The sequence below is a fragment of the Suncus etruscus genome, chromosome 3 (assembly GCF_024139225.1).
Source record: "Suncus etruscus isolate mSunEtr1 chromosome 3, mSunEtr1.pri.cur, whole genome shotgun sequence".
NCBI lineage: Eukaryota > Metazoa > Chordata > Mammalia > Eulipotyphla > Soricidae > Suncus > Suncus etruscus.
In genome coordinates, this window is record NC_064850.1 from 133749107 (window position 1) to 133776144 (window position 27038).

General features: G+C 37.5%; 1 protein-coding gene across 1 annotated transcript in view; it reads left to right on the forward strand.

Moving 5' to 3' along the window:
- The window catches only part of PTPRM (protein tyrosine phosphatase receptor type M), an 829551-nt gene that overhangs the window by 321557 nt on the left and 480956 nt on the right, over positions 1–27038 (forward strand). Inside the window, exon 4 of the mRNA XM_049769948.1 lies at positions 23583–23661. Coding sequence (XP_049625905.1) covers positions 23583–23661 — 79 coding nt within the window. The remainder of the gene's footprint in view (positions 1–23582; positions 23662–27038) is intronic.

The window sequence follows — 27038 nt, forward strand, 5'->3', positions numbered from 1 at the left end:
AAAATAGGCAACTGGTGAAAATGATGAAACTGACTCCAACTTGCAGTAAGTAACTGTGGTGGTTTTGAGAGGGAACAAGGGGTAAATAAAAGGACTGGGTAACCCTGGTTAGATTGAGTAACCTGCACACAGCATGGGGAACCCTGTTTAGACTGAGTCATTGTCATTGAGGATCTACTGTCCTATTGCCAGAGACTTTCTGTTAAGCCCAGATTTTTCACTCTGTTTTTTATTTTAAATAACAATGGTAGTATGCCCTAGAAACCATCAATATGTTGCCTCTGCCAAGAACAATCTGATTTGTGATGATCACAGGGGCAAATCAGTGGCAGTGACATTGGTATCATTTTTCCTTTCTCCATAAAGCCTTTACAAATAATTTGTTAAATATATTCCATTAACAAAGGAAATGTAGGGCAATAATTCAAGTACCAGATTTCCAGTCTTGCATGAGGAAACCTTAGTTTTGCTCCTAAGAACCACATGATTTTCTGAACTCTGAAGGGAGCAATTCTCATCACAGAACCAGGAGTAGCCCCTGAACATTCCCCAAATAAATAAAAGTGCATTGAAATTGAGAATTAATTAATAAATAGTTGTATTTTTATTTTCTCTAAATTCCTGCAGCTCACTGACAAATCAACTATAATATGCATCTAATATAATTTTTCATGATAACTTGAGGTCTCTGCTAGGTAAGAGAAACTGGTTTTTTCTCAAGGGCTGTTTGTCTTACAAATGACATGACAGCACTGAGGAATCCAGTCTGCAGGTTTAGTGTTTATTAGAGAAGATGATGCATCAGTATCAATACTCTATCCCAGGATTTCATAATGAGAATAAATGGACTGTAAATTTCTTGCTTAAGTTATCATTTTACATTTGTATTTAAAACAATTTCCACTATTTAATGAGAGATAAATAAATGTTTCTTGAATGAAACAAAAGGGATAGTGAAAGCTGGGTAAGTAGACATGTAAATTGTTAGTCTTTTAGATTATACTTAGCTTATATATTGTGATCGTATTAAAAGTTATGTCTAACTTGAACCACAAACCATCAAGTATTCTTCCTAAGGAAATAACAGTGGTTGCAAATAATTAACTGTAAAAATATTCATCAAAAATTAATTAATAAGAAAACAACTATTTTACAACAATAGAAGATTAATTTATTTATGCTGCCTCAGTCCAAAAATTTATTTTCCTAATATTTAGAATAATGTTACAAAAATACCATTTGGTGATTTATTTAATAACAGTTTGTTAATTTGTAAATAAACTTGTATAAATGAAAGTTGTTTTTTTTCATGTTTTTAAAAATAATTTCTTTATTTAAATTTTTATTTAAATAATTTCTGTTTTTTAACATAATTTTTATTTTGATCATAGTGGCTTACATATTGTTGACAATAATATCTTAGTTACATATTTACATAAGATCAAAGGGGATTCCCATCACCGGTTTGTCTTCCCTACTCCTCCCTTTTTGTCCTACCTCCCATATCCTCTTCCCTCACCCCTAGGGCTGCTAGGATATGTGGTCCCCTCTGTACCTATCCTATTACTTCGTAGTCTTACACCTGTTTGGTCCTGATGCCTCCTTTATTTCCCCCTCTAGTTAGGAGGCAGGAGAAGGTAGTTCAAGTTATGTGGTTTTGTTTGAAGAGGAGAAAAGTGATAAACTGGGGTAAAAGTCTAATACGCCGGAAATAAGCAAAATTCTTCTAGAGGCTCTCGTCATCGATTTGAGAGGCGAAGGAGAAAAAGAAGGTGAAACACACGACCCCTACGAAATGCAGTGTCAAATATCTATTAAGAGTTCCAACGCGAGTCCCCTGCGAACCCGGGAGGCGCGGAATCGGCCAGGCGTTCTTGGATACAAAGGGCGGACAAGCTAAGATGGCAGCTCGGGATACCACACAGGATACCATTCCTAGTTTGCACTACAAGATGACCCCGAGAAAACTCTTTATTTTTTTATTTATTTATTTATTTATTTATTTTTTTGAGAAATCTCTTTAACATACACTTTATCTCTAGGTTTACCTTCTTTTAGGGTTTCAAGCACGTGACCAGTCAAACCACCAAAGCAGTAACAGCAACGAACAGACTCAAACTACATACTCTATTCACTGAACACATTCAAGCGAACTAGCATTCCCTTGTTATTCTCTCCTCTCTTCTCACCACTTGCTTTTTGATTTTTTTCTCTTCTATTCTTTTCTTTACTTTCTATCTTTTCTTTTCTCCCTTTCTTTCTAATGTATTTTTCTCTTTTCTCCCTCCCTACCCCTTCCATACACCTTACCCTTTCCCCCCTCTGGAAACCCAACTATCCCTCCACCCCTCAATCCCATCCAGACCTCCCTCTATATTAAAACACTTCACCCTCAGTTCCTAATCTATTAGGCAACAAGATCGACCTCCTACCCCAACGAACCAGTACCCAGCACCCAAGAGAAGGGACACCCAGTCAAACCCACACCTCGTCCCGGACAAGAAAAGACAGCCAACTCCCCTGCGGACTCATGCTGCGAGGCCCTCCCTACCTACTCCCCCTAATGTGGACTGTTACTTGAATCCGGACCTAGGTCCAAAAGTATCCCCAATGCAAGAACTCTTCCAAGACCTCCCTGCCGCAAATTTTTACCAACCTGAAGAAGGTCAGGGGGTGGGATAGGAAGATGCCTGAGAACCCACACATTACAACAAAAACCCAAAAGACAATGGGAAAAACTGTACTTCCAATATAGGCATAGGACCTGTAATACACCACCTCGTTACCTGCTCTTCCCCAAATGTAAGGTAGTCTTTTGCACCACTTTGGCCCTTTAAAACCTTCGCGAACTCATTTTTCTTCTTTTCTTAAATTTATTTATTTTTTTTAAATGTTGGTCCTACATATACATTTGCGAGCACATACATTTTTATTTATTTCTTCTTTCTTTTTTTTTTTTAATTTTAATTTTAATTTTTATTTTTATCATTTTTGGGTATGTGACCTGTGTCTGTTATACCCTCTGTCCACCCCCAGCTACACCGACAATATAATGTAGCACCACTTCCCCCTGCAAAGACACACTAAATAAAGGGGAAATCCTACATATATATATATATATATATATAAAAAACAAAAAGAGCTCTTATCTACTAGAGATAGGAACTCATAGTTGTTTACAATACAGGGATATCTCCTACCTTGAAAATATGTCATGTGGAATCAGCTTAGACCTCAGGTGATTAGATACCATTCATCCAGCCTTGAAATCTGGATCCCAGTCAAAGGATTGGCACAGCTCTTCACAACAGCTACAGGAAACAAACTCCATCTGAGCCAGCCTTAATACTGCGGGGTCAACAACAAGGGCCAGCTCTAACATGATATCCTGACAATGAGGAAAAGGCGAACAACTTGTCCTGAGAGCAGATTAGCATACCTTACCAGCTAACGACAAGACAAAACCAGAAGACGCGGCACCATTCGGTAGGCCCAAAAGCCAAGATCGTGACTTACAGATGACTGGCTACTAGAACCACGACCAGACAGTATACACCTTGGGCCCAATATAAAAGCCCTAGTTCAGGGTTTGCACTATGACTTGCACAATAATCATGATCCCTAGTCCCAAAGGTCTGACAGAGACAACTGCAACAGAATGGGGCTTCTGGAAGCACAAAGAAAGATGCTATCCTAGGAGCCATCCTAGGTTCAGTGCAAAGACCAAGATCACCAACCACAGAAGATGGATTAAAACGACACTGAGGCAACAGAACCTCTAGAACCACAAAGACTGACTTCATCATAAGTCCCACCTCAGGATCTGTGCAGATACGGAGACCTCTACACACAGAGCTCTGATTGTATCACCCTGGACAGAGCAGAAGTCTTCCACACACAAAAAAAAAACACCACCGGGAGAATAAATGATCCTGAGCAAAGTCTAGAGCTGATCCCATGACAGTATACTCCAAGGACGGAGAAACCCCATATTTCTTAGGCCAAGTGAATTCCTTTTAGAATGACCCCAATATTTACTGTGCCAGGGCAGGAGGGGAAAAAACAAAAATACAAAAACCACAAAACCTTGGTTATTTCATATATACATATATTTTTCCCTTCATTTATTATTGTTATTATTATTTTTATATACCTATCTATTTTGGTCGATTTCTCTGTTTGGGTGTGACTACTGAAATCGTGGTCCCCAATTATACTTATTTTTTTTTCTCTCTTCTTTTCTCTTCTTTCGTTACGTGCTATGCCATGTTTCTTATTTCAAGACCATGGCGTGTTTTTGGTTTGTTTGTTTGGTTTTTGGTTGTTTGTTTTGTTTTGTTTTGCTTTGTTTTTCATCTGTTTTTTTTTTTTTTTTGTGGTGCTTACCGATATAGATGGAGTCCCCACTGGATAATTGACTCTTTTTTTTGGTACTGGTGGAGTGTTTCAACTTCTTTTTCTCCTTCATCTCCCAAATCGATGATGAGAGCCTCTAGAAGGATTCCATCCATTTTTGGAGTATCAGACTCTTACCCCAGTTTATTTATCTTCTCTTTTTCAGGCAAAATCATGCAACTTGAATTAGCTAGTCCTGCCTACAATTAGAGGGGGAGATAAGGGAGGCATTAAGACCAAACAGGGGCAAGACTACTAAGTAGTGGGTTGGATACAGAGGGGACCACATATTCTAGCCGCCCTGGAGGTGAGGGAAGAGGAAATGGGAGGTAGGACAAAAACGGAGGTGTAGGGAGGACAAATTGGTGATGGGAATCCCCCCTGATTATATGTAAATATGTACCTAAAATGTTATTGTCAACAATATGTAAGACACTATGATCAAAATAAAAATTATATATATTATAAAAAAAAAAAAAAAGAGTTCCAACGCGAACGCTAAGCACCACCAGAACAGAACAAAACCAACAAATACACAACCAAAAAAAAACAAAAAACAAAACAAAACAAAAAAAAAAAACGCCGCGATCTTGAGATAGGCACCATGGCATAGCACATGAAGAGGGAAAAGAAGGGGCCAGAGAGATAATATAGAGGCAAGGCGTCTGCCTTTCATGCATGAGGTCATCGGCCCGAATCTTGGTGCCCCACATGGTCCCTCATGCCCGCCAGAAGCAATCTCTGAGCCCAGAGCCAGGAAAAATCCCCGAGCGCTGCCTGGTGCCTCCCAAAAATCTGAAAGAAAGGAAAAAAAAAAAAAGATAAATGGGGCAATAACTTCAATAACCACACTAAAACAAAGAAATCGACCAAAAATAAATAGGTAAATAAAATGATAATAGTAGTACATGAAGATAAAAAGTAATATATGAAAAATAAACAAGATTTTTCCCCCTGCCCAGGCACAGTAAATATTGGGGTCATTCAAAAAGGGATTCACATGGCCTAAGATGTATGGGGTTTCTCCGCCCTTGAAGTATATTGTCATGGGATCCACTATAGACTCTGTTCATGATCCTTTATTCTCCCGGTGGTCCATTTGTGATGTTTGGGAGGCTTCTGGTCCTTCCTGGGTGATATAGTGAGTCCTCTGTATCTAGCAATCTCAGTATCGGCACAGTTACAGGGGTGGGACTTATGATGAAGTCAGTCTTAGTGGTTGTAGAAGTTCTGTTCCATCAATATCATTTTAGTCCATCTTCTGTGGTTGTTGGTCTTGGTCTTGGCACTAAATCTGGGATGGCACCTAGGATAATGCCTTTCCTTGTGTTTCCAGAAGCCCCATTCCCTTACAATGGTCTCTGCCAGACCTTTGGAACTGGGATCATGGTTGTTGTGCAGGTCGTAGTTCAAACCCTAGGTTAGGGCTTTTTTATTGGTCCCAAGATATATACAGTCTGGTCATGGTTCTAGCAGCCAGTCCTCTGTAAATCGCGTTCTTGGTTTTTGGACCTATCAGCGGGTGACAAGTCTTCTGATTTTGTCTTATCAGTGGCTAGAGGGCCAGGATAACCTGCTCTTAAGTCAAGTTGTTCCCCTTTTCCTCGTTGTCAGGATATCATATTAGAGCTGGCACTCGTTGGTGTTCCAGCAGTAATAAGGTTGTCCTGGATGGGGTTTGTTACTTGCAGCTGTTGTGAAGGACTGTGCCATTTCTGTGACTGGGATCCAGGGTTCAAGGTTGGATGGATGGGATTTACTCTCCTTAATCCATTATTTATACTAAATATATGACTTAATATGTTTGAATAAATATCTTCAAGTTTATCTCTCTAGGCTAATAAGGTTACAGGTGATTTCAATTTGTTTTTCTGCCATTTATATTCTCCCTAATGTACATGAATATTGTTATTGTTTTGTTTTATATTAAGACCACACTTAACAGTGATCAGAACTCTTGACTTTGTGGTCAGAGATCTCTCTTAGTGGGGCTTGGGGAACCATTTTAAGTACAAGAAATTGAACCCAAGTTCACACAGGTAAGTTCCTTGTCTGCTGTATCTTCTCTCTGGCCCCACTTTACTGTTTTTACTAAAAAGTAAAAATAAATAAAAGCTATATTTCATATTCTATTTATAGAAGGAAAAATATTCTACTTAAAGTATAACCTTACACATATATGTATATATAATCACATTAGAAACCACACTGTGTTGTAACCAAAAATTAAAATAAAAAATGGCCTCTGAGGCATTTTCTTTTCTCATTGAATTAAAATTCAAGCGATGTGGGGGCTGGAGAGATAGCATGGAGGTAGGGCACTTGCCTTGCATTGGAGAAGGATTTGAATCCCGAGCCTCCCAGGAGCGATTTCTGAGAATAGAGCCAGGAGTAACCCCTGAGAGCTGCCAGGTGTGACTCTAAAACAAAACAAACAAACAAAATTCAAGCAATATAAGTGTTTGACTAAGCTAGGCTTTTAAAGTCTTTTTGTATGGTCTAGAACTAGTCTCTTTCTTAGTCTCCTGGTATATGCTCACCTACACCCTGCTTTAGCAATGCTCTCCCCAAATCTCTATATCACTCTCAAGGGATGCTCCACAAACTCCAGACCCTGGTGCACCGATTAAGTTTTGACATGGATTTATAGTCCTTTAACTTTCTCTTTATTCTTTACCATTAAGGATCCTATAATATAATATTAATTACATCCATGTTTTATCTGATAGGTGGATTAAATGACGTGTGCATTTTTCTAGTCTTTGAGGTAGGGATATTTCATTCTTGGTGAAAGCCCTTCTCCTGGCTTGTAGATAGCCATCTTCATAGTTTCTCCTTTACGCTCCCATCATCTTTCCTGCCTGCATTCAGGTGGAAAGGAAAAGTGAGAGAGACTGGTTTCTCACCTTTTCTTGCAAAGTCTCTAATTTCATTATGGAGGTAAGTTCTCAGACTTTATTTAAACCTAGTCATCCTCCTATGACTCTACCTAAAATACCATAATGTTGGGTGGTTAGTACTTTAACATGTGAATTTGTGGAGGATACAACTCAGTCCATAACTACCTTTAAGACATTTATCTCAGTCATAATTAAAGGCATAACTTAGTGTATTAATAGTCTCTGCAGATTAGCTTTATAAAATGAATTGTGTTCCTACCGTTTTTAGTGAAAACAATATAGAGATTCCTTGAAAAATTGAAAATAGGGACTAAAGAGAAAGCACCAGGCTTAAGATGCTTGACTTGCATTGGCAAACCTGGATTCAATCCCTAGTGCCTGCTACATACGGCCCCTATGAACCAACAGGACTGGCACTTGAGAATTGTTGTGGCAAATAAATAAATAAATATGTTGTGTTCCATCAATACCATTTCCAATCATTTATTAAAAATATGTGAAAATTCTGATTTGAAAGCAAGATGCTCATGCTGTTTATAGCAGCATCTTCACAATAGTAAACACATGGAATCATGTCAGTGTTTGCAGATGACTAGATAAAGTAACTGGTTTATTAGATGGAGGAAGTACTATGTTGTTAGAAACATGAAATTATACCTTTGGAAATAATGTGAATATAACATGAATCAGCTTTTCTATGTGAAACAGGTTAAGAGACTGACAAACCGCCACTGGGGTTTTTTCTCATATGTGGAGTTTTGAGTAATGAAAGAAAAAAAAACTAGGAAAGACAATAAAAATGATTCTTAAGCTTGGGTAAAAACAAAATTGTTTACTGAAAATAATAAGAGCATGGGATATAAGAGTAGTGGAGTGGTAAGTCATATATACATATTGACATGTTGATCTATACTCCTGCAATTGCACTGTAGGGTAAAAATCGAGGATAAAAATGAAGTATAAGGAGCCAGAGAGATAGCATGAAGGGTAGTGTGTTTGCCTTGCATGCAGAAGGATGGTGGTTCGAATCCCAGCATCCCATATAGGCCCCTGAGCCTGCCAGGAGTGATTTCTGAGTGTAGAGACAGGAGTAACCCCTGAGCACTGCTGAGTGTGACCCAAACCCCCCTCCCAAAAAATGAAGTATAAGATTATACTGAGAGTAGAATTTTTCTATTTTCACACCATTACGATTTTCACTGAACATTTCCTTTCTTGTGTTCTTTTGTATATTTTGGTTAGGGCCAGAGCGATAGCACAGTGGCAGGGTGTTTGCCTTGCATGCAGTCAACCCTGGGTGAACCCAGGTTTGGCATCCCACTTGAACCCCCGAGCCTGCCAGGAGCAATTTCTGAATGCAGAGCCAGGAGTAATAACTGAGCATCGCTGAGTGTGACCTAACCCCCCCCCCCCAAAGTATTTTGCTTTCCCAATTGCAAACTTCTGACCTTAAGTTCTACTACTTCTCACTCTGACCTCATTCACATTACTGAGCAGTATATGATTTACAAAATAGATTACAATTGAATTATATTACAGTATTTATATTGGGTGACTCATTAGAATAACTTTATCATTTGTATTGGAAAGTAGAAATGTAAAGATATTTTATTATAATGTAGGCGAGTGATTAAGACATTGGCGATCACCTACTATAAAGGAGGAAAATCTACTTGTTTATGTAATTTCTAAGCACTCCAGCCAAGCTTTAGACTTTAAAAATTTAAAGGAATCTCTGTTTCTGGATTTTTTTTAAAAAATTGTTTTTATTGAGGTATTGCAATTTATAATATTTTTAATTACATATCTTTTGTTTCTTTTGCTGAACTTCATTCTGGAGTCATTGTCTTAATAATAATGTAAGGTATAAGGTAAAAGTCGTCTACAAATGAGAGAAGGGGGAGGTCATCAGAAACTTTTTCAAGCATTCAGTATTAGTCCTTAAAATTATACTTCTATGATGTTTCTAGTTGGGATGAGAAAGATGAATTATAATATTAGAAGTGAAGAAAAAAATATCTTTCCAACCCTATTTTTACTCTGGGCTGAAAGTTCCAATCTAATCAGAATAATATGTTGCCTTAATCAGGTACTATTTCTCAGGAAAAGTCTTCCAGAATGGTCATAATGTCCCTCACTATCTGTTGAGTTAGAAAATCCCTAAACAGAAATGATTTGAACATATGCTGGTATTTGATGCTCTTAAAGACATAAATCTGGAAAGCACATGTTTGCTTTTGAATGGATTTTCCTTATAGATCTCTCTATAAGGCGTCTTGCACTAGCCTGAGAATTTGATCTGCTTTATTTGACTAAAATTTTCTAATAAAAATAATTAAAATGTATATTACTGTCAGTGTATACTCAAGTATGTGATATTTGCCTTTGTAAACCTGGATCATAAAAGTCAATATCAAAATGATGCTGTCTTCTAACACTGGTAATGTTGTTTCTGACTCAGAGGATGGCTGAGAACAAAGTAACAGGATATGGACACAGCTAAAGGACATGACCCCCTTTGAGAGCCCCACCTCCAATGCAAAAAGCCTCAGCTGCACACACTCACACCCCATCTCTACCATCCCTGGCAGCATTTTTAGAATCTAATGTAGGTCAAAAAAGATAACACAATGTTAAGGCACTTGGCCTTGCACATAGCTGAGCCAGCTTCAATCCATTGGCACCGCATATGGTTCCCAAGCGCACTGCCAGTAGTGATCTCTGAGTAGAAAATTGGGTGTATACCTCCCACTCCCAAGCCACCTGCAAATAAACTGTGATATATATACTTGAGAAACAAATATATTGAAACTAGAATAATTTCTAACAGCTTATGACGTTATTTTGTTATAATGAATGAGTGAGATGAAGTAGTTCTTTTAGAGAAATTTTCTATTATGTACTGTTTAAGAAATGGCAGCAGTTTGAGAAAGGGCAGAAGAAAGGACATTTTATTTGGATAAAAGTATATGCAGTTTGGATTTGAAAGAACTAGATTTTGAGTATCAGTGTCATTTACTTGTAAACACTGTAGCTGATTTAAGTGTACTAAACCTTGCTTCCCTAATTATGAGGCTAAATATAAGGACTAAATAGGGCATAAAGATGAAAACAGAAATTCATTTGGGATATGCTAGCTTGAGAATAAATAGGTAAGTTTAGTTTTTGCAATACCATGAAAAGGAAAAAGGCAGTAGCTTAGAGCTATCACCCTGCATATCCACTCCTTTATTCTACTTAGGGGAGTTACAAAAGGTGTTCAATTAAAAATCTTTCTGGGAACAAATCCTTCTGTGAAACACTGGATGGAAGTAAGTGCCCCAGGGTCCTCTTCACCAAAACCTTCTGGTACAAGACAAAGCTACCCTCCCAAACCACCCCTATTCAACATAGTGCTGGAAGTTCTTGCCATAGCGATTAAGCAAGATAAAGATATCAAGGGCATCCAGAGAGAAAAAGAAGAAATCAAGCTCTCACTATGTGCAGATGACATGATATTATATTTAGAAAACCCTAAAGACTCCAAACAAGTGGAAACAGACATAAACAGATGGGACTATATTAAACTGAGAAGCTTCTTCAGCTCAAAGGAAATAGTGCCTACGATACAAAAGCCACCCACAGAATCAAAGAAACTGTTCATCCAATACCCATCAGATAAGGGGCTAATATTGAAAATATACAAGGTATAGACAGAACTTAATAAGAAAAAAATCATCTAATCCCGTCAACAAATGGAGAGAAGAAATAACAGACACTTTCTCAAAGAAAGAAAGAAATGGCCAAAAGGCACACAAAAATGCTCCACATCACTAATCATCAGGGAGATGCAAATCAAAACAACTATGAGGTACTATCTTACACCACAGAGACTGGCACACATTACAAAAAATAAGAACAATTGGTACTGGCAGAGATATGGAGAGAAAGGAACTCTCATTTACTTCTGGTGGGAATTCTGTCTGGTCTAGCCTTTATGGAAAACAATATAAACTTTCCTAAAAAAACTGGAAATTGAGCTCCCATATGACCCAGCTATACCATTCCTAGGGATATACCCTATGAACATAAAAATACAATTCAAAAATCTCTTTATCGCTCCTATATTTGTTGCAGTGCTATTTATAATATCCAGACTCTGGAAACAACTCAGATACCCTTCAACAGATAATGGCTAAACAAACTCTGGTACATATACACAGTGGAATATTATGCAGCAGTCAGGAGAAATGAAGTCATGAAATTTTCCTATACGTGGATGTACCCATCTGTTATGCTGAGTGAAATAAGTCATAGGGAGAGAGATAGACACAGAATAGTCTCACTCATCTATAGGTTTTAAGTAAAATATAAGCCATTATTTAATAATGCCCAGAGACAATAAAGCTGAGGGCTGGAAAGACTGCCTCACTATATGAAGCTCACCACAAAGAGTGGTGAGTCCAGTTAGAGAAATAACTATACTGAAATTATGGTGACAATGTCAATGAACGAGAGAAGTAGAATGCCTGTCTCAAATACAGGTGGGGGTTGGGGGAAGAGAGATTGTGGACATGGGTGATGGAAATCTTGCACTGGTGAAAGGAGGTGTTCTTTTTATGACTGAAACCCAATACAATCATGTTTGTAAGCAAGATGCTTAAATAAAGAAAATATTAAAAAAAAAAAACAACCAACATTCAGGAACTTCTATCCTGCAACTTTGGGTGTGGCTCCTGGAGTCTTTTGGGTGTTAGCTCTTTCTGGACTCCAGTGGAATGCTCCAGAGAAACATGATTAGAAACCATTGAGCAACCTCTTTCTACTTTTCTTGTCCCTTAACCTCCTGTGTATGGTCCAGACTTTCCATTTTCTCACTAACTTGATTGCTAAATTATAGTCTGTTATTCATTTTTGTCAGAATTTAAGTCTTGCCATTATTGAATTTGGAGAGTTTTTATTTTAATAAAACTAGACAAAAATTCTTGTGACCTTTGATAAACATACTCTCTTATCTTGGGCAGCTCTTGTATTCATAATTTTTCCCACCATTAACTTTACTAAGCTTTATAGAGTTTCTAGACAGGTCTTAGCAAAGGAAAGCACTATTGTCACAGTAGTCACTTAATGCAGCGTTACTTATACAAGGACAATATCCACAATATAAATCCCAGTGGTAATCTACATGGAATATAACTAATTGCAGGTTAATTGTTCTTCATTAAGATAAAAGGTGTCAAGTACTCGGTGATTAGCATGTACTTAATCAGATAATTAATGTTTGTTCTAGTCTTGGAACCTGCCCTGTGCTGGTGAGGACAATGAGTACAGGCTCTCTGATTTCTTAGGACACCTGAGCTGCAGCAGCTGCTTCCTCTGATTTATACATGGATTTCCTACCATTTAAGAACAGTACTTACAGGGCCTGTGAGGTGGCGCTAGAGGTAAGGTGTCTGCCTTGCAAGCGCTAGCCAAGGAAGGACCACGGTTGGATCACCCAGCATCCCAAATGGTCCCCCCAAGGCAGGGGCAATTTCTGAGCGCTTAGCCAGGAGTAACCCTGAGCATCAAATGGATGTGACCCGAAAAATCAAAAAAAAAAAAAAAAAAAAAAAAGAACAGTACTTACCTAGCACATGCATTCTTTTCTTTACTAAAAAAAAAAAATGAAAAAAATGTATTTCCTTTTATTCTGTTTCTGTCCTCCCCTATCCTTTCTCCCTCCCCCGTAAATATCCAGAAATTTCCTACTGGCTTTCTAACCTACATTGCACCCAGAGCAGAGCCTAGCTTTATTCATACTCTGATTTTCTCTCTGCTTTTAGAATGAGTGATTTTCAAGGGATGTAAAGCCCACTCATATAAATTGTTTCTTCCAAAGAGAAAAATGCATAGGTGGCAAAGATAACATTTTTGGGTGATAGGAGGAGATGAGGGAAAGCCAGGCTACGATGCCAATCTTGCTGTTGGTCTAGACATTCTCTTTATTTTAGAGCTTCTCTGTTCAATTGAACTTCTGAAATGAGCTAAAGGACCTTAGGAGTGATTTCCACCCTATCCCTGTGTGGTGAGGACACAATGCCGCTTGCACTATAGGGGAAGCTAAAACAAGATTTACTCTATAGATCTTCCAGCTTTGCTATTAAATGAAGGACTGAGGTAATAGGGATGACTGGATCTTCTTTTCACATTGAGCTTCAGCCTTTGCTCCCTACATATTGGCCTCTCCTTGTTTTATGTAACAACCCATTATTTAATAAAAAATTTTGTCAAGCAATGCCACTGAGTGACAGTGAGTCTGTATATACTCTATTCAGATAGTTTTGAATATGGATAGGTTTGCCAAATTGGCTCCACAATATGAAAAGCATTGGTTGAACAAAAGGAAAGAAACATTGATTCAAATAAAGCTAAATAATTTGTAGTGAAAGCTGTTTTGGAGCAGGCTGTTTTTTAATTTCTTGGAGGAAGAGGTGGCAGGGATAGGTAGGAATACAGGTAGATTGTAAGGAAAAATGTAGGTCTCTCCAGAATATCTCTTGACACTGTAAAGTTAGATCATTCTTTTATGTCATGAATTCCTAATGAAGGCCTTCTTCTCATTGCAAAACAACCAAATTTCTTCTTACCTCTATGGGGAAACCAGATTTGGCAGTAAGATCTTACTCAGTCTGACTAGAAAAAAAAAATCTAAGCAACTGCCTTTGTTCTTTACTTTTTAAATAAAGAACTTAAAATGAGCTTAAAATAAGAAATATATTTTAAGAAACTATGAGAGATGGGGCCAGTGAGGTGGCACTAGAGGTAAGGTGTCTGTCTTGCAAGCGCTAGCCAAGGAAGGACTGTGGTTCGATCCCCAGTGTCCCATATGGTCCCCCCAAGCCAGGGGCAATTTCTGAGCGCTTAGCCAGGAGTAACCCCTGAGCATCAAACGGGTGTGCCCCCCCCCCCAAAAAAAAAGAAACTATGAGAGTCAAATAGATTCTTATGTTAGTCTAGACCCAGAACTGCCTTTAGGAAGTAAGTTGATACATATGGCAGTTTCTCATTTCAGATACCACATTTTCATTTCCTTATTTTCAATGCTTATCACATTCCTAATCTTCATTCTCAGCTCATATTTGGTGATCAGGGATAATACTTCTGGGTTAATATCTTTTACGGTCTGTAAATACTTTTCAGTTATTAGAACTTCTGTATACTTATCTTTATATCTTAATTTTCTTCCATATCTTATGTTATAGAATGAGTTTTTAGTTATTACTAGAAATATGTGAAAAGCAATTTTTTAGAATATTGCCAAAGTTTACAGAAAAAAAAGCTTTAATATAAAAATGTGCACAGGAGCAGGGTGATGGCGCAGTAGTAGGTAGTTTGCCTTGCATGCGGCTGACCCAGGATGAACCGTGGTTCGATCCCTAGCATCATAGATGGTCTCCCAAGCCCAATGGTCCCCCAAGCCAGGAGCGATTTCTAAGTGCAGAGCCAGGAGTAACCCCTGAGCATGTGGCCCAAAAAACAACAACAGCAACAACAAAAAGTGTACAGTCTGATTAGTTTTGGTGGGAGGTAGTGGAAAATTTGGGCCACACCCAGAAGTTACTCGGTGGTTACATTTGGCTCTGCACTTAGGAAATACTCCTGCTGGTGCTCAAGTAGATAACGTGGGATACTGACGATAGAACCCAAATTTACTGTAAGTAAAATGTGCCTTACCCACTTTGCTATCATTCTGACCTCTCCATGTGATTTATTTTGGGGGATATATTCAGTGGTGTTCAGGGGATATTTCTGAGTCTGTATTCAGGTATTACTTCTGGCAGTGCTTGGTGGACCACAGGTGATGCCAGAAATTAAAACCAGGTTTGTCACATGCAAGGAAAGCATCAAACTTCTGTTCTATTGCTCTGGTCCTTCAACCTGGCTTTATATAGAGCAAAACATGTGAAAATGACCATGTGAAAAAATTGTTTCCTCTGCTAAATGCAGCTACTTTTTAATTGTCCTTCCAAGCCTTCTAATACAATGGTGCTATTTCCTTTCCATATTTATTATTGTCCACTAGTTGCTATCACAGCATATTCTTCTAGCACAAATTACAAAGGGATCAAAAGAATGTTCCTTCTTTAAAAAATAGTTAAACAATAAATGAGAATATCATGGTAGAAACATATGAACTTATTTCAAAATTACTAAAATGAATATTGTTACTTGACAAGGAAATGGCGTGAATCAATTTTTTAAATGATTTTAACTTTGTCAAAGTAAATTTTTATTTTACATTGATTATTGTTCATTGAAACAAATTCTTCAGGGACAGGCAAATATGTTCCTGATTTTTTTTTTTTGGGCCACACCTGGCGTTGCTCAGGGGTTACTCCTGGCTGTCTGCTCAGAAATAACTCCTGGCAGGCACGGGGGACCATACGGGACACCAGGATTCGAACCAACCACCTTTGGTCCTGGATTGGCTGCTTGCAAGGCAAACACCGCTATGCTATCTCTCCGGGCCCTTGTTCCTGATTTTTAAGGTTATATCATTTTTAATTTTGCTTTGTTTCTCTGGCCTTAAAGAGACATTTGCTAGATATGTTTTATATTGAACTTACTTGAATGATAAAACAGTGTGTTGATTCACCTCTGCTATTTATTTAAATAAAACCCAGAAAGGATATACACATTGATAGTGGGAGGATAAGACATATACCATTTAATTTCCTTTGTTCTAAAGACTTGAAAAATTACTTCCACTAGCACTTTTTTGTGGCAAGTATTTTTGTTGGTAAGCAAACCCCCTAACTTTGCTCACACATAGCAAAGGAAAGTGGCAGTAGGGAAAGCTAATTTTGCTCTTCACTGAAGCAGAGAGGATCAGGGATGCTTCGGTATTAAACTAACTGCTCTCTAGCTTCTGTTTGGCAGGCTCTCTGAAGGATAGCCTATGTCAAACCCCCTACAGGCCAGCTTCCAAGCTGGTTTTTCAGGAGTAAATGAAAGATCCCTGACTGGTGGTTTAACCACTTGTTTCCTACATAAGAGCAAATGGGATTTCCCAAAAAGTCTAAAGACTATACAGTATTTGTCTCTACAGATGAGACTTGGTTGTTGAATGGACAGATATTAATTATCTCCTATGTCTATTTTTGTATCTGTGACTAATATTCGAAGCCATCAATACAGGAAAGCATCAGCAAAATGCCCCATGAGCTATTCTTGTGCCCAAGTGGTTTGATAGAAATGGGAACTTAGAATGAACACCAGTACAATGATACAGATGATTCTTATTGTTCATGCTTGCTATTTTCTATAAAATGACAGTGAGTACTTTATCACTAAATATGGAATGATTGCTTCCATGGGAAATGTGAATTAAGTCCTGGGAGCCTCTAGTCATAACATTTCAGCAGATCAATACATAACCTTGTTTTATGTATGTTTCTATTAAAGAATCCTTATGTATTATACTCTTTGTTGATTCTAAATATTGAACTTAGCCAATAGCAATGACTATTGCCTGTATGAAGCTATCTAATATCTGTATTTTTTCCATAACCCACACCAGTCATTTTGCACGTAGGAAGATTATTCAGCACATGGGGCATGGGGGGAAATATATAAAGCAACAGCACTACTAAAAATCTCAAAATATTTGCCAGAGTGAATTGACTTATGCCTCAGTTGATTGGAAATTGACCTTTCAACGTTGACTCTTGGATTCCATTTTTGGAACTGGCATTGTTTTCTGCACCTATACCAGGAATCAAAACTTCCACATGGGGAGGTCCTAATGCTGTCCTAGCACCAATTTGTTCCAGTGTGGGATTATATGGCACCCTGATGACTAGGAAACAACAACAGCTTGCTTTCAAGGCAGGTTTCCCTTACTTGCCACCTAATAGTGAGATGAAAATCAGAAGATGTGCCATGACACCGCAGCTTAATTACAAAAACCAGGATTGAGGAGAACTTTTCCTGGCATCATGAAGAATGACTTTGGGATTGGACAATTAGTATGCCCAGAGCCTATTGTTGGTTTTATAACAGGATGCTTCATGGGTAGGGACACCCTGTATTTTAGGCCTAGGGTATTTTTTTCTAATTTCCCTAAGTTTACCGTGCCTACGCAAAACAAAGAAAGAAACAGAACGGCCACCACCATCCCCTTTAAAATTTTGTTATCTTATTTTTATCTTCTAGAATGGGGCTTCTACCTTTTTCATAGACCTTTGGGACATGTATTACTTTATTAAACTTCAAATTTCTGTATTTTTCTATAAAATTAAGAAGAAAGAAAAAATAAAGATGGCAAAATACAGGATGAAAAAATAAAGTGACCAAGTGAACTAAGGTGCATTGGTGGAGAAATAAAGGACAGAACTAAATATACAAGACAAAGTTAACAACAGTAGAATCAGGAGACCTAAACATTAACAATCTAAACTTAAATGGGCCTGTTATACTGGCAGGCTGAGGGCAAAAGGTAGTGGATAGGATGCACTCTGGGATCATTGGTGGAGGGAGGTCAACATCTGATATCCCTGATATCCAACTATGAAGGACTTCGTAATTCACAGCGGATTCAATAAAAATTAAAAAATATCAAAATATATTAAAATTGTAATGTAGAAAAGACTGGGGAAAGATCTTTAATTTATGAGAGCTGAAACAAATTGAAGGTAGAATGTCAAGTGTTCAGGGTCAGCCATGTTGTCTGTAAGTAGCATACGTTTTTGCATCTTTGCACATGTTCTTGTTATCCAGAGTGATGGTACTATATTGGTGAACCAAGCAAGAACATTTTTTCTTAAAATCAGAGAACAGATAGTATTCAGGTTTTGCAGCCAAGCTGGTCTGTGTGGTGACTACTCTACTCTAGGATTTTATGAGAAACCCCAAAGACAACATGTCATCCCATAGATGAACTTGTCTTTACGGCAGAAAAGCTTTATTTAATCACTTGGAAAATTGAATTCCATATAATCCCTATTTATCAAGAATTCTTTTTATTTTTTTCCCCACCTTTGAATTCTACACAAACCATCCTCAGTTTGGCAGCAACTAAAGCACAGTTTTAGGCACAAAGTTTGTCCCTTTTAGCATTTGTTGAAATGTTTGTTTTGCTTTATTTTATTTGGAGATCACACCCAGTGATACTCAGAGTTACTCCTGGCCCTGTGCTCAAGGATCCCTCTTACTGGGGCTTTGGATGACAAGATTGGGGTGCCAACAATTGAACCCGATGGACCACTTGCAAGGTCAAAACCCAACTTGCTGCACTATCAACCTGGTTCTCATGAGTTTGCTGAAATTTTGTTTTAAAATTACTGCTGTTCAAACTGTCATATAAACTTCCCCCTCAAACCTTTTTTTTACGTGAAACAGTTTAATACATTCTTTACTTACCTAACTCTAGAACAGTGCTTCTCAAATAGTTGGGCACGCCCCCCAGAGGGGCACGAGGCTCCGTAAAGGGGGGCACGAGGCTCCGTAAAGGGGGACGCGTTTGACCTCGGCAAACACTGCCATAACAAGCTAATCCCCGTGTTTATGTTTCTGTATGTCTCTGGAGTTGAGAGTTGCTGTGTCCTGCTTCAAACCCCGCTTCGAAAAGTTATGCATTGCAAAACGTGCTCATTGTAGCCATTAATCCAGACATCACCTATGATTAAAAAATCAGCTCAAATTATTTTATTTATTTTTGTTTTGCAGGTTAAAGTTTTTTTTTAATAAAGATACTATTTACAGTCGTGGGGGGGCACGAAAAATGTTTTCTTCTTCCTAGAGGGCCATGACAGAAAATAATTGAGAAGCACTGCTCTAGGAGTAAAAATTGTAAATATATACATATCTGCATATATACATTTTATATGCTATAAGAAACATATGGTGTATAATTCTTTGGTGCAGTTTTATACTGTGTGCATGCACAGATATTCATATGCATATTTACATGTATATGTGTATATATTCTCCATGTTTTCTTATATTTGCATGTTTTGACAGAAGACATGAAAAAAAGTATTGACTTGGGAGTAAAATAGAATGATTACTTGTTGCTGCTCTGCAGTATTCTAATATTGTGACTTCAGAATAGTTTACTCAATCTTAAAAGAACATGAATATCATCTAAATTGTATGATTGGGGAATATTCAGTAACACATTTAAGGAACCACAGACAGAGGTCTTTGCAATATATAAATGTTTTTGTATTGTGGATTTAAAAAAGACGGTGTAAGTCCCTAAAGAAATGAAGGCCTCACTTTTAATATAAAATTTTAATATATTCTCCTCTATTTGTTAAAATAAGCACAGCCACATTCTCAAATCAATTTTTATACATTTCTTTTTCCCTTTTGCATTGGTAATATTGGTGTCTCATATTATTGTTTTCACTGACCTCAATCATGTTGGCTCAAGATGTTGGCATTTTCAGACATTACCGGTGTTCCCATTGGGTTCTGTGTATACTCATCATACTTCATGTGAACAATGCTTGACTTTCAGAACAGTAGATTTATTTGGCAAAACAAAAATACAGAACTATATTTGTTCCTGAAGTATGTGGAAAATGGTTAGAAAAGGGTACAAAATAGCTTAACTTGCAAGTACTAGGTGTGCACAACAAGAAAAATGTTATGGGTCCCAGAGAGATAGCACAGCGGTGTTTGCCTTGCAAGCAGCCAATCCAGGACCAAAGGTGGTTGGTTTGAATCCCGGTGTCCCATATGGTCCCCCGTGCCTGCCAGGAGCTATTTCTGAGCAGACAGCCAGGAATAACCCCTGAGCACTGTCGGGTGTGGCCCAAAAACCAAAAAAAAAAAAAAAGAAAGAAAGAAAAATGTTATAAATATGTAATCTGTTTTTAGTTGAGGAACTTTTATTTCTGGCATCCTGTATTGCTCCCCAAGTCCCATCATAAGAAATCCTTGACCACAGAGCCAGGAATAAGCCCAGAGCAGTGCTGAATATGACCCCAAAACAAATCAAAACGAAACAAAACAAAATCTGCTTTTAGAAACCTAATTAAGATAAGCTATTTCTTGATCTGCCCCTTTCAACCTTAATCATTGTTAGAAATAGCAAAGGAAATGCCACTTTTGGAGGGTGAGTTTTAAATTATGCCCAGTGATATATAGGGGTTACTTCTGATTCTGGTTTTGTACTCAGAAATCTCTCTTGGTAGGATTAGGAGACCACATGGATGCCAGGGATCAAACCAGGGTCAACTGTGTGTGAGGCAAATGTCCAAACTACTGTGCTATCTCTCTTTCCCCCCAAAGTAAATCTCTTAATAGTCAGAATGAGCTTGAACTTCTATGATGTTTTGTCAGCAGATGAGAAAGTAGGCTGACTTTTGTTTTGGCTATAACATAGGCATCTTGGTAAGAATGAAATGAAAGTGAGAGTTCTGTGGTGAAGGATCATATTCCTATGAACTTCTTATTGTTCCCATCTGTCACTGGTTATTATCTTGTTCTTTTTTGTACATAGTTCCTTATTCTTTCTCCAACTAAAGTTTCAGTTTCATGTAGTTGTCTAATATTTCTGTATCTTCCACATAATCCAGTAAATATTTTATAGGCACTTGATGATGAATTTTATTATCTATGAGCATAAATATTTTGAAAGACATAAATGCTATTAATATGATAGATGAAAAATGATGGCAGCTATTTTAAGGTATCTATTATGGGTCTCTAATTTTAATCCTTTCTTTTCATAAGTGGCACCATGGTTTGGTTTTGCTTTACAAAAAATATCATGTATTAAATTTATATCAGTTTCAAAAATTGATACACACGAGTCTTCTTTATGCATGTACTTGATTCTCAGAGGCAATGTATCAATTCAAAAATAAGGATATTTTTTCCAATAAGAAGCTTTAGTCACTTTAATTGGTAAAGTAAAATATGATTTTCTTATTTTAAAAGTGAAAGGACACTTTGGAGTTGAAAGATTGATGGTTTTAGTCATGGTATAAGACCCAAGTGTTTATTATACTACCTGGAATAAATATGACAGAGAATCTTTAGTGAATGAATGAAGAATGATTAAATAGATTCGTGAGTAGTGGAAGGGAAGAGAATACATAAAAGAGTTATAGTTTATATTTTAAATTATATGTTAAAAATGTTTTTTTTTATTACCAGAGTTATAGTGTGCTTGAGTAACTAATTAGAGGTTATCTGAGTGCTGACCATTCTGGGCCAGGTCAACTAACCTGGTTCTTGGTTACCTCCTCTAAGCTATTACCACAAAGCCTTGTTTAGAAGGTCTTCAAAAGAACTCTTCTTATCTCATATTTGTTCTCACTTTTCTTCTGCCTCTGTTCCCTTTATTCTCCTTTGGCAGATTTTAGTAGACAGATACATTGAGATTCCATTGCAGGAATATCCTTGGATCTCTCTCTGTTTCATTAAGGGAAAAAATTAAAGATAGGAAGAGAAAATAGCTTGGAGTCATTTTTCTTCTTTAGGCTTCTTTTCTTATCTCCCCTGTTGTTTTCTATTTCAGCCTGATGACACAGGACTATCTGGTCTAGTAAGCTGTCTCACATGCAGTACTAGGGTAAAGGGCTTGTTCATACAATTAATTGCAATGAAGTGTCATGATACATGGAATCAAAAAGTTTGAGTTCTCTTCTTTGGGAGGAAGGTGGCTCCCAAGCATTGCTCAAAGGACATTTAGGCCACTTCTAGTGATACTTGTTTGGGCCAGAAAATTTAATGATTGAACCCATGCAACTGACCTATTGGTACTTTGGGGGTCAGGGGTCACCAGATCTGTACTAGTGAAGAGAGTCATGCATTGCAGGGACCTAACTGGGGCCTAATTTAAGAATTTAATCCTTGAAGAATTTTTGCATTATTAGTAACTAAGAAAATGGAGTGATAGCTGCCCAGTGTCTGTAACTTATTATGTAAATAATAAAGTCACTTGTAATTAGTTTTTTAATTGAAATTTTTATGGACACAATTGTGCATTCAGTTGTAAGGAATAATATCTTGTGTAATGTATCCCATTACTTCAGTGATAACATTTGCAGCGCTAAAGAATAATATTGCAACATTGGTATTGATATTGGTTACTATCCACTATGCTTATTCATATTTCTCATCTTTTATTCCTGTTTGCCTGTTTATAGGTATTTAATTTTGCATTTGCATTTTCTACTGTATGGAAATGCATGTAAAATTCATCTATGATTTAATCATTTTAAGTATAGAGTTCAGTCTTATGTGCAATTATGTTATGTAGCTATATCACTATTATCCATTTCCATTGCTCATTTTATCTTATGGAATCAAAGTTCTGCACATTTTAAGGACAAGTTTCACATATCCCATCACTTAGACTCTGGCAACTACCATTCTACTTTCTGTTTCAGTAAATTGGTAGTTACGAGTATTTGACCTTTTGTGACTGGCTTGCTTGCTTCACTTACCTAAGTGTCCTCAGGTTCATCTGCATTGTAGCATGTGCATAAGTTCCTTCTGTTTAAAAGGGGGAATGACTGCTAAATATCCTTAGAATTCTCCCTTGTCAATAATACTGCTGCAAATCCTGTGACATATTGTTTATAATCAAATTCAAAGTACAGTTTTGACTGAATATCTATCTCTTTTATACCATTATAAGGTTAAAAAAGAAAACATAAAATTGAACTGTTTTATTTTTTTGTTTTTATATTTTCTAAATAATATCTTTATTTAGGTTCCATGATTAAAAACATGTTTGCAGTTGGTTTTAGTCATAAAAAGAACACACTCTTGGGACCGGAGCAATAGCACAGTGGTAGGATGTTTACCTAGAATGCTGCTGCCCAGGATGAACCTGGGTTCAATCCCTGATGTCCTATATGGACCTCTGAGCCAGGAGCAATTTCTGAGCACATAGCCAGGAGTAACCTCTGAGCATTACCAGTGTGACTCAAACAAACAAACAAAAAACAAACAAAAAAATAAAAGAACACCCCCTTCACCAATGCAACGTCAGCCCCTGGAGTTTCATACATGTTTATGTGTGTAGCAATAGTCCTTTACATGTTTGAATATTACTTACTGCTATGGGTTACTACAGTCAATTTAATCATTTCAACTGTTTATAGCCTTATGAATAAAACTATGTAAACTTTTGTGTACATGCTTTTCTATGCATGAAAAGTTTTTTCTCTTGAATTTAAGAGTTAAAGTATGTCTGTTGGAAGCACAAATGAATCAATTGAAGCAATCTATCCTATAAATTATAACATTATATAATAGGTTGAACAAAATAATGAATAATGTGAATCTTTATTAATTTTTCAGGTGATCTTTGAAGTAGTAACTTCAGGACACCAAGGTTACATCGCTATTGATGAAGTAAAGGTCTTAGGACATCCATGTAGTAAGTTGTTTCAACTTTTTATTGTTTATGGGTATATGATTATGGGATTACGCTTAATAATTTATGGATTAAGAAAGGCACTCAGGAGAGATGAAATCATGATATTTTCCTATACATGGAGGGACATGGAAACTATTATGCTAAGTGAAATAAGTCAGAGGGCAAAAGATAGACACACACACACAAAAATAGTCTCACTCATCTATGAGATTTAAGAAAAATAAAAGACATTATTGTAATAATACCCCGAGAAAATAGAATCCACACCACCAAAGCTCCCCATCTCTTTTCTCTCTCACCTCCTCCTTTATTCGAGACAGGCATTCTACTGCTCTCACTCATTAAAATTGTCGTAATAGTTGTTATAATTATTTCTATGACTGCACTCACCACTCTTTGTGGTAAGCTTCATATCAAGAGCCAGTCATTCCAGCCCTCATTTTTATTTTTTGATGCTGAGTGAAAAGAAGCCAATCACAAAAATTACACATTAATTCAAATTATATAATTCAAATTATATAAAAAAAGTAGAAATTTTGGACACATGAATGGTTCCCAGGAGATAGAAATGAAGAGAGAAAGAGGTCAGGAAGAATGTGGGTGAGATTGTAAAAAAGTAAGAGCAATCCTTGTGATGTTGGAACTGTTCAGAGCTTCACTCTGGTAGTAGTCTAAGGGATAGCACAGCAAGTAAGGTTTTTATTCTGTACCCACTGACTCAGGTACTATCCCCAAAGCCACATATGGTCAGCAAAGTCCCACCAGGAGTGATATCTGAGCACAGAACCAGGAATAAGCTTTAGCAAATACGAGGTGTGGTCCTAAAACAAACAAAAAGGAAAGAGTTTCAGGATGGTGGGGATTTCACAAAATCTAGCTAGAAAATAAAACCACAGGACATAAGAGTTCCTGGGGCATGAATAGTGGCTTAAGTGGTAGGGTGTTTGCCTTGCACATGCTAACATAGGACGGATCATGTGGTTCAATTCCCCTGCATCCCATATGATCCCTCAAGCCAGGAGCGATTTCTAAGCATATAGCCAGGAGTAACCCCTGAGCATCACGGATGTGGCCCAAAAACAAAATAAAACAAACAAATAAGCAAAAAAGTTCCTATCTCTCCATATTTCTGCCATACTGATTGTTTTTATTCTGTGTGATGTGTGCCAGTCTCTGTGGTGTGAGATGGTACCTTGTTATTTTGATTTGCATCTCCTTGATTAGTAGTGATGTGGAGTATTTTTTCATATGCCTTTTGGACTCTCATTCACTGCTGGTGGGAAAGCTGTCTAGTCCAGCCTTTATAGAAAATAATATGGAGATTCCTCAAACAATTTAACATTGAGCTACCATATGATCCAGCTATATCACTCCTAGGAATGTACAATACAAGGGACCAGAGCTAAAATACAGTGGGTAAAACACTTGCATCGCAAAAACTAACCTGGTTTTGATCCCTGGCATCCAATAGGGTCCCACAAGTACCTTCAAGAGTAATTTTTCAGTGTGGAGCCAATAGTAAGTCTTGAGAATCATCAGGTGTGGCCCTGCCCCATTAAAAAAGAAAGTCACTTAAATCTTGGTAGAGATAATTGCTCTAAGAGAGTTAACAGACAGTAGGGGTTGCTTTGCCAGTGCATAAGTCCAAACATGTTTATGTCATGGTTATATGTCATTATAAGTATCAAAATATTTTTAAATAAGTCAGAAAGGCAGACTAAACTGCTTTCTAATTTGGTGGAAAGAAGGTGGAGGTGGTTTATGGATGGAGGGGCTGACCTAGGGCCTCACTCATTCAAGGTATTTGCCCTGCAACTTTGCAAGGAAGTGTCTTTAGATTCTCCTTTTAAATGATGCAACTTTAAATAATTGATGTACTTTATTCCTTAATCAGATATATTTCTGCCAGAGTTCGAAAGCAAGTTATTTCATAATATCGCTTTTAAGAAGGCTGGGATTTATTGGTATAAAAAGCCTGCTTAACTTCCAGAAAATATTGAAATAACCTATTTTTCATTTTCTGTGGTGCAGAATAATTTTCTGTTTTGTATAAACTAGCCCTCTCCAGCTAGCAGATTTTAGTTCCCAGACACAGATGAACAAAGTTAATCAGAAAAGCTTTGTTCTGAAAGGGTATTGGGTTGCAAATAGAATCACAGCATTCATATAATGAGCAGGAATCAGAAGTTAAATTCTGTGGCCAAAATGTTGGTGAAAGTAGTGTCAGAGTCATCCAAGAGTACCTTAGAGGTAATTAGTCAGCTTGACCCTCAGTGCTGATCCCTGCAACCATCACTCCCTGTGCTTATGAGGGCTCTGCTGAAGTTCTAAATCGAGAATGAGATATCTGCAGGAACTAGCGACGTCATGCAATTCTTGTCACTTGCAAACTATTGAGGTGCTCTAGAAAAGTAAACTATGGCTGTTTCAACTTGTATGTTTAAGTCAGGCTAGATATTTGCCAAGTGATATATAATGGAAAGTTTACCAGCCTCAGAATAGGGCTTTGACAGCACAGCAGCCAAGCACTGCTAACACTTTTGTGCACATGAGAACATGGAGCACCTGTGTGGGGATGCACATATTGTGTCTCATTACTACTCTGCTTTATGCTGGGGACTGCGGTGGAGGGGGAGTGGTTCCTAGGCAATGCTCAGAGGCCTGATGCGCTTCTCCTGTTGATACTCATCAACTGTGTTGGATGTACCCATGTAAGGGAGAGGCCTAGAGCTGTGCTAGTGTTCAGACCTAGAAGTGCTGGTGACCTCAGGACCAACTATTCTCTGTATCTATGCTCAGGGATATGGTACTGGGGATTGAATTTGGGTTCTTTGTGCATGTATGCTAGGTCTGAGTATTTTGATAACACCTACTATGCATCCTTAAAAATCAAGAAACTTCGGTAAGAGAGAAAGTATAATGGGCGCATAGTCCACCCATTTTGTACAATTCCTTTTAGTACATTCAGTGTTCTGAACCCAGCCATTAACAATTTCTGAGTATGAAGATAGGGGTAAGCACTGAGTATTACTGGGTGTGTCCTCAAAACAAAACAAACAAGCAAAAGCAAGAAGATAATGTTTGTCTTGTGCATGTATTATAAGGTATGATATTCAATGGTACAAATTTACTATTTTATAAGTTCAATACATGGTACTTTCTCATTTGCAGTTACTACATTTAATTTTCTCTTCTATGTGGACATTTCACACCCCTGCTCTGTTTTCTTTGGTGAGAGACACTGCTACAGTGTGCATGCATGTGGCACAATATGGAAGAGCGTCTGTTTTGTATCCCATCTTGTAAAAAGAATTGCTGGGGTGTAATCTAGGAACACCTCGAGTTTCACTACCTGCTGCCAAATTGTGATGAAAGAT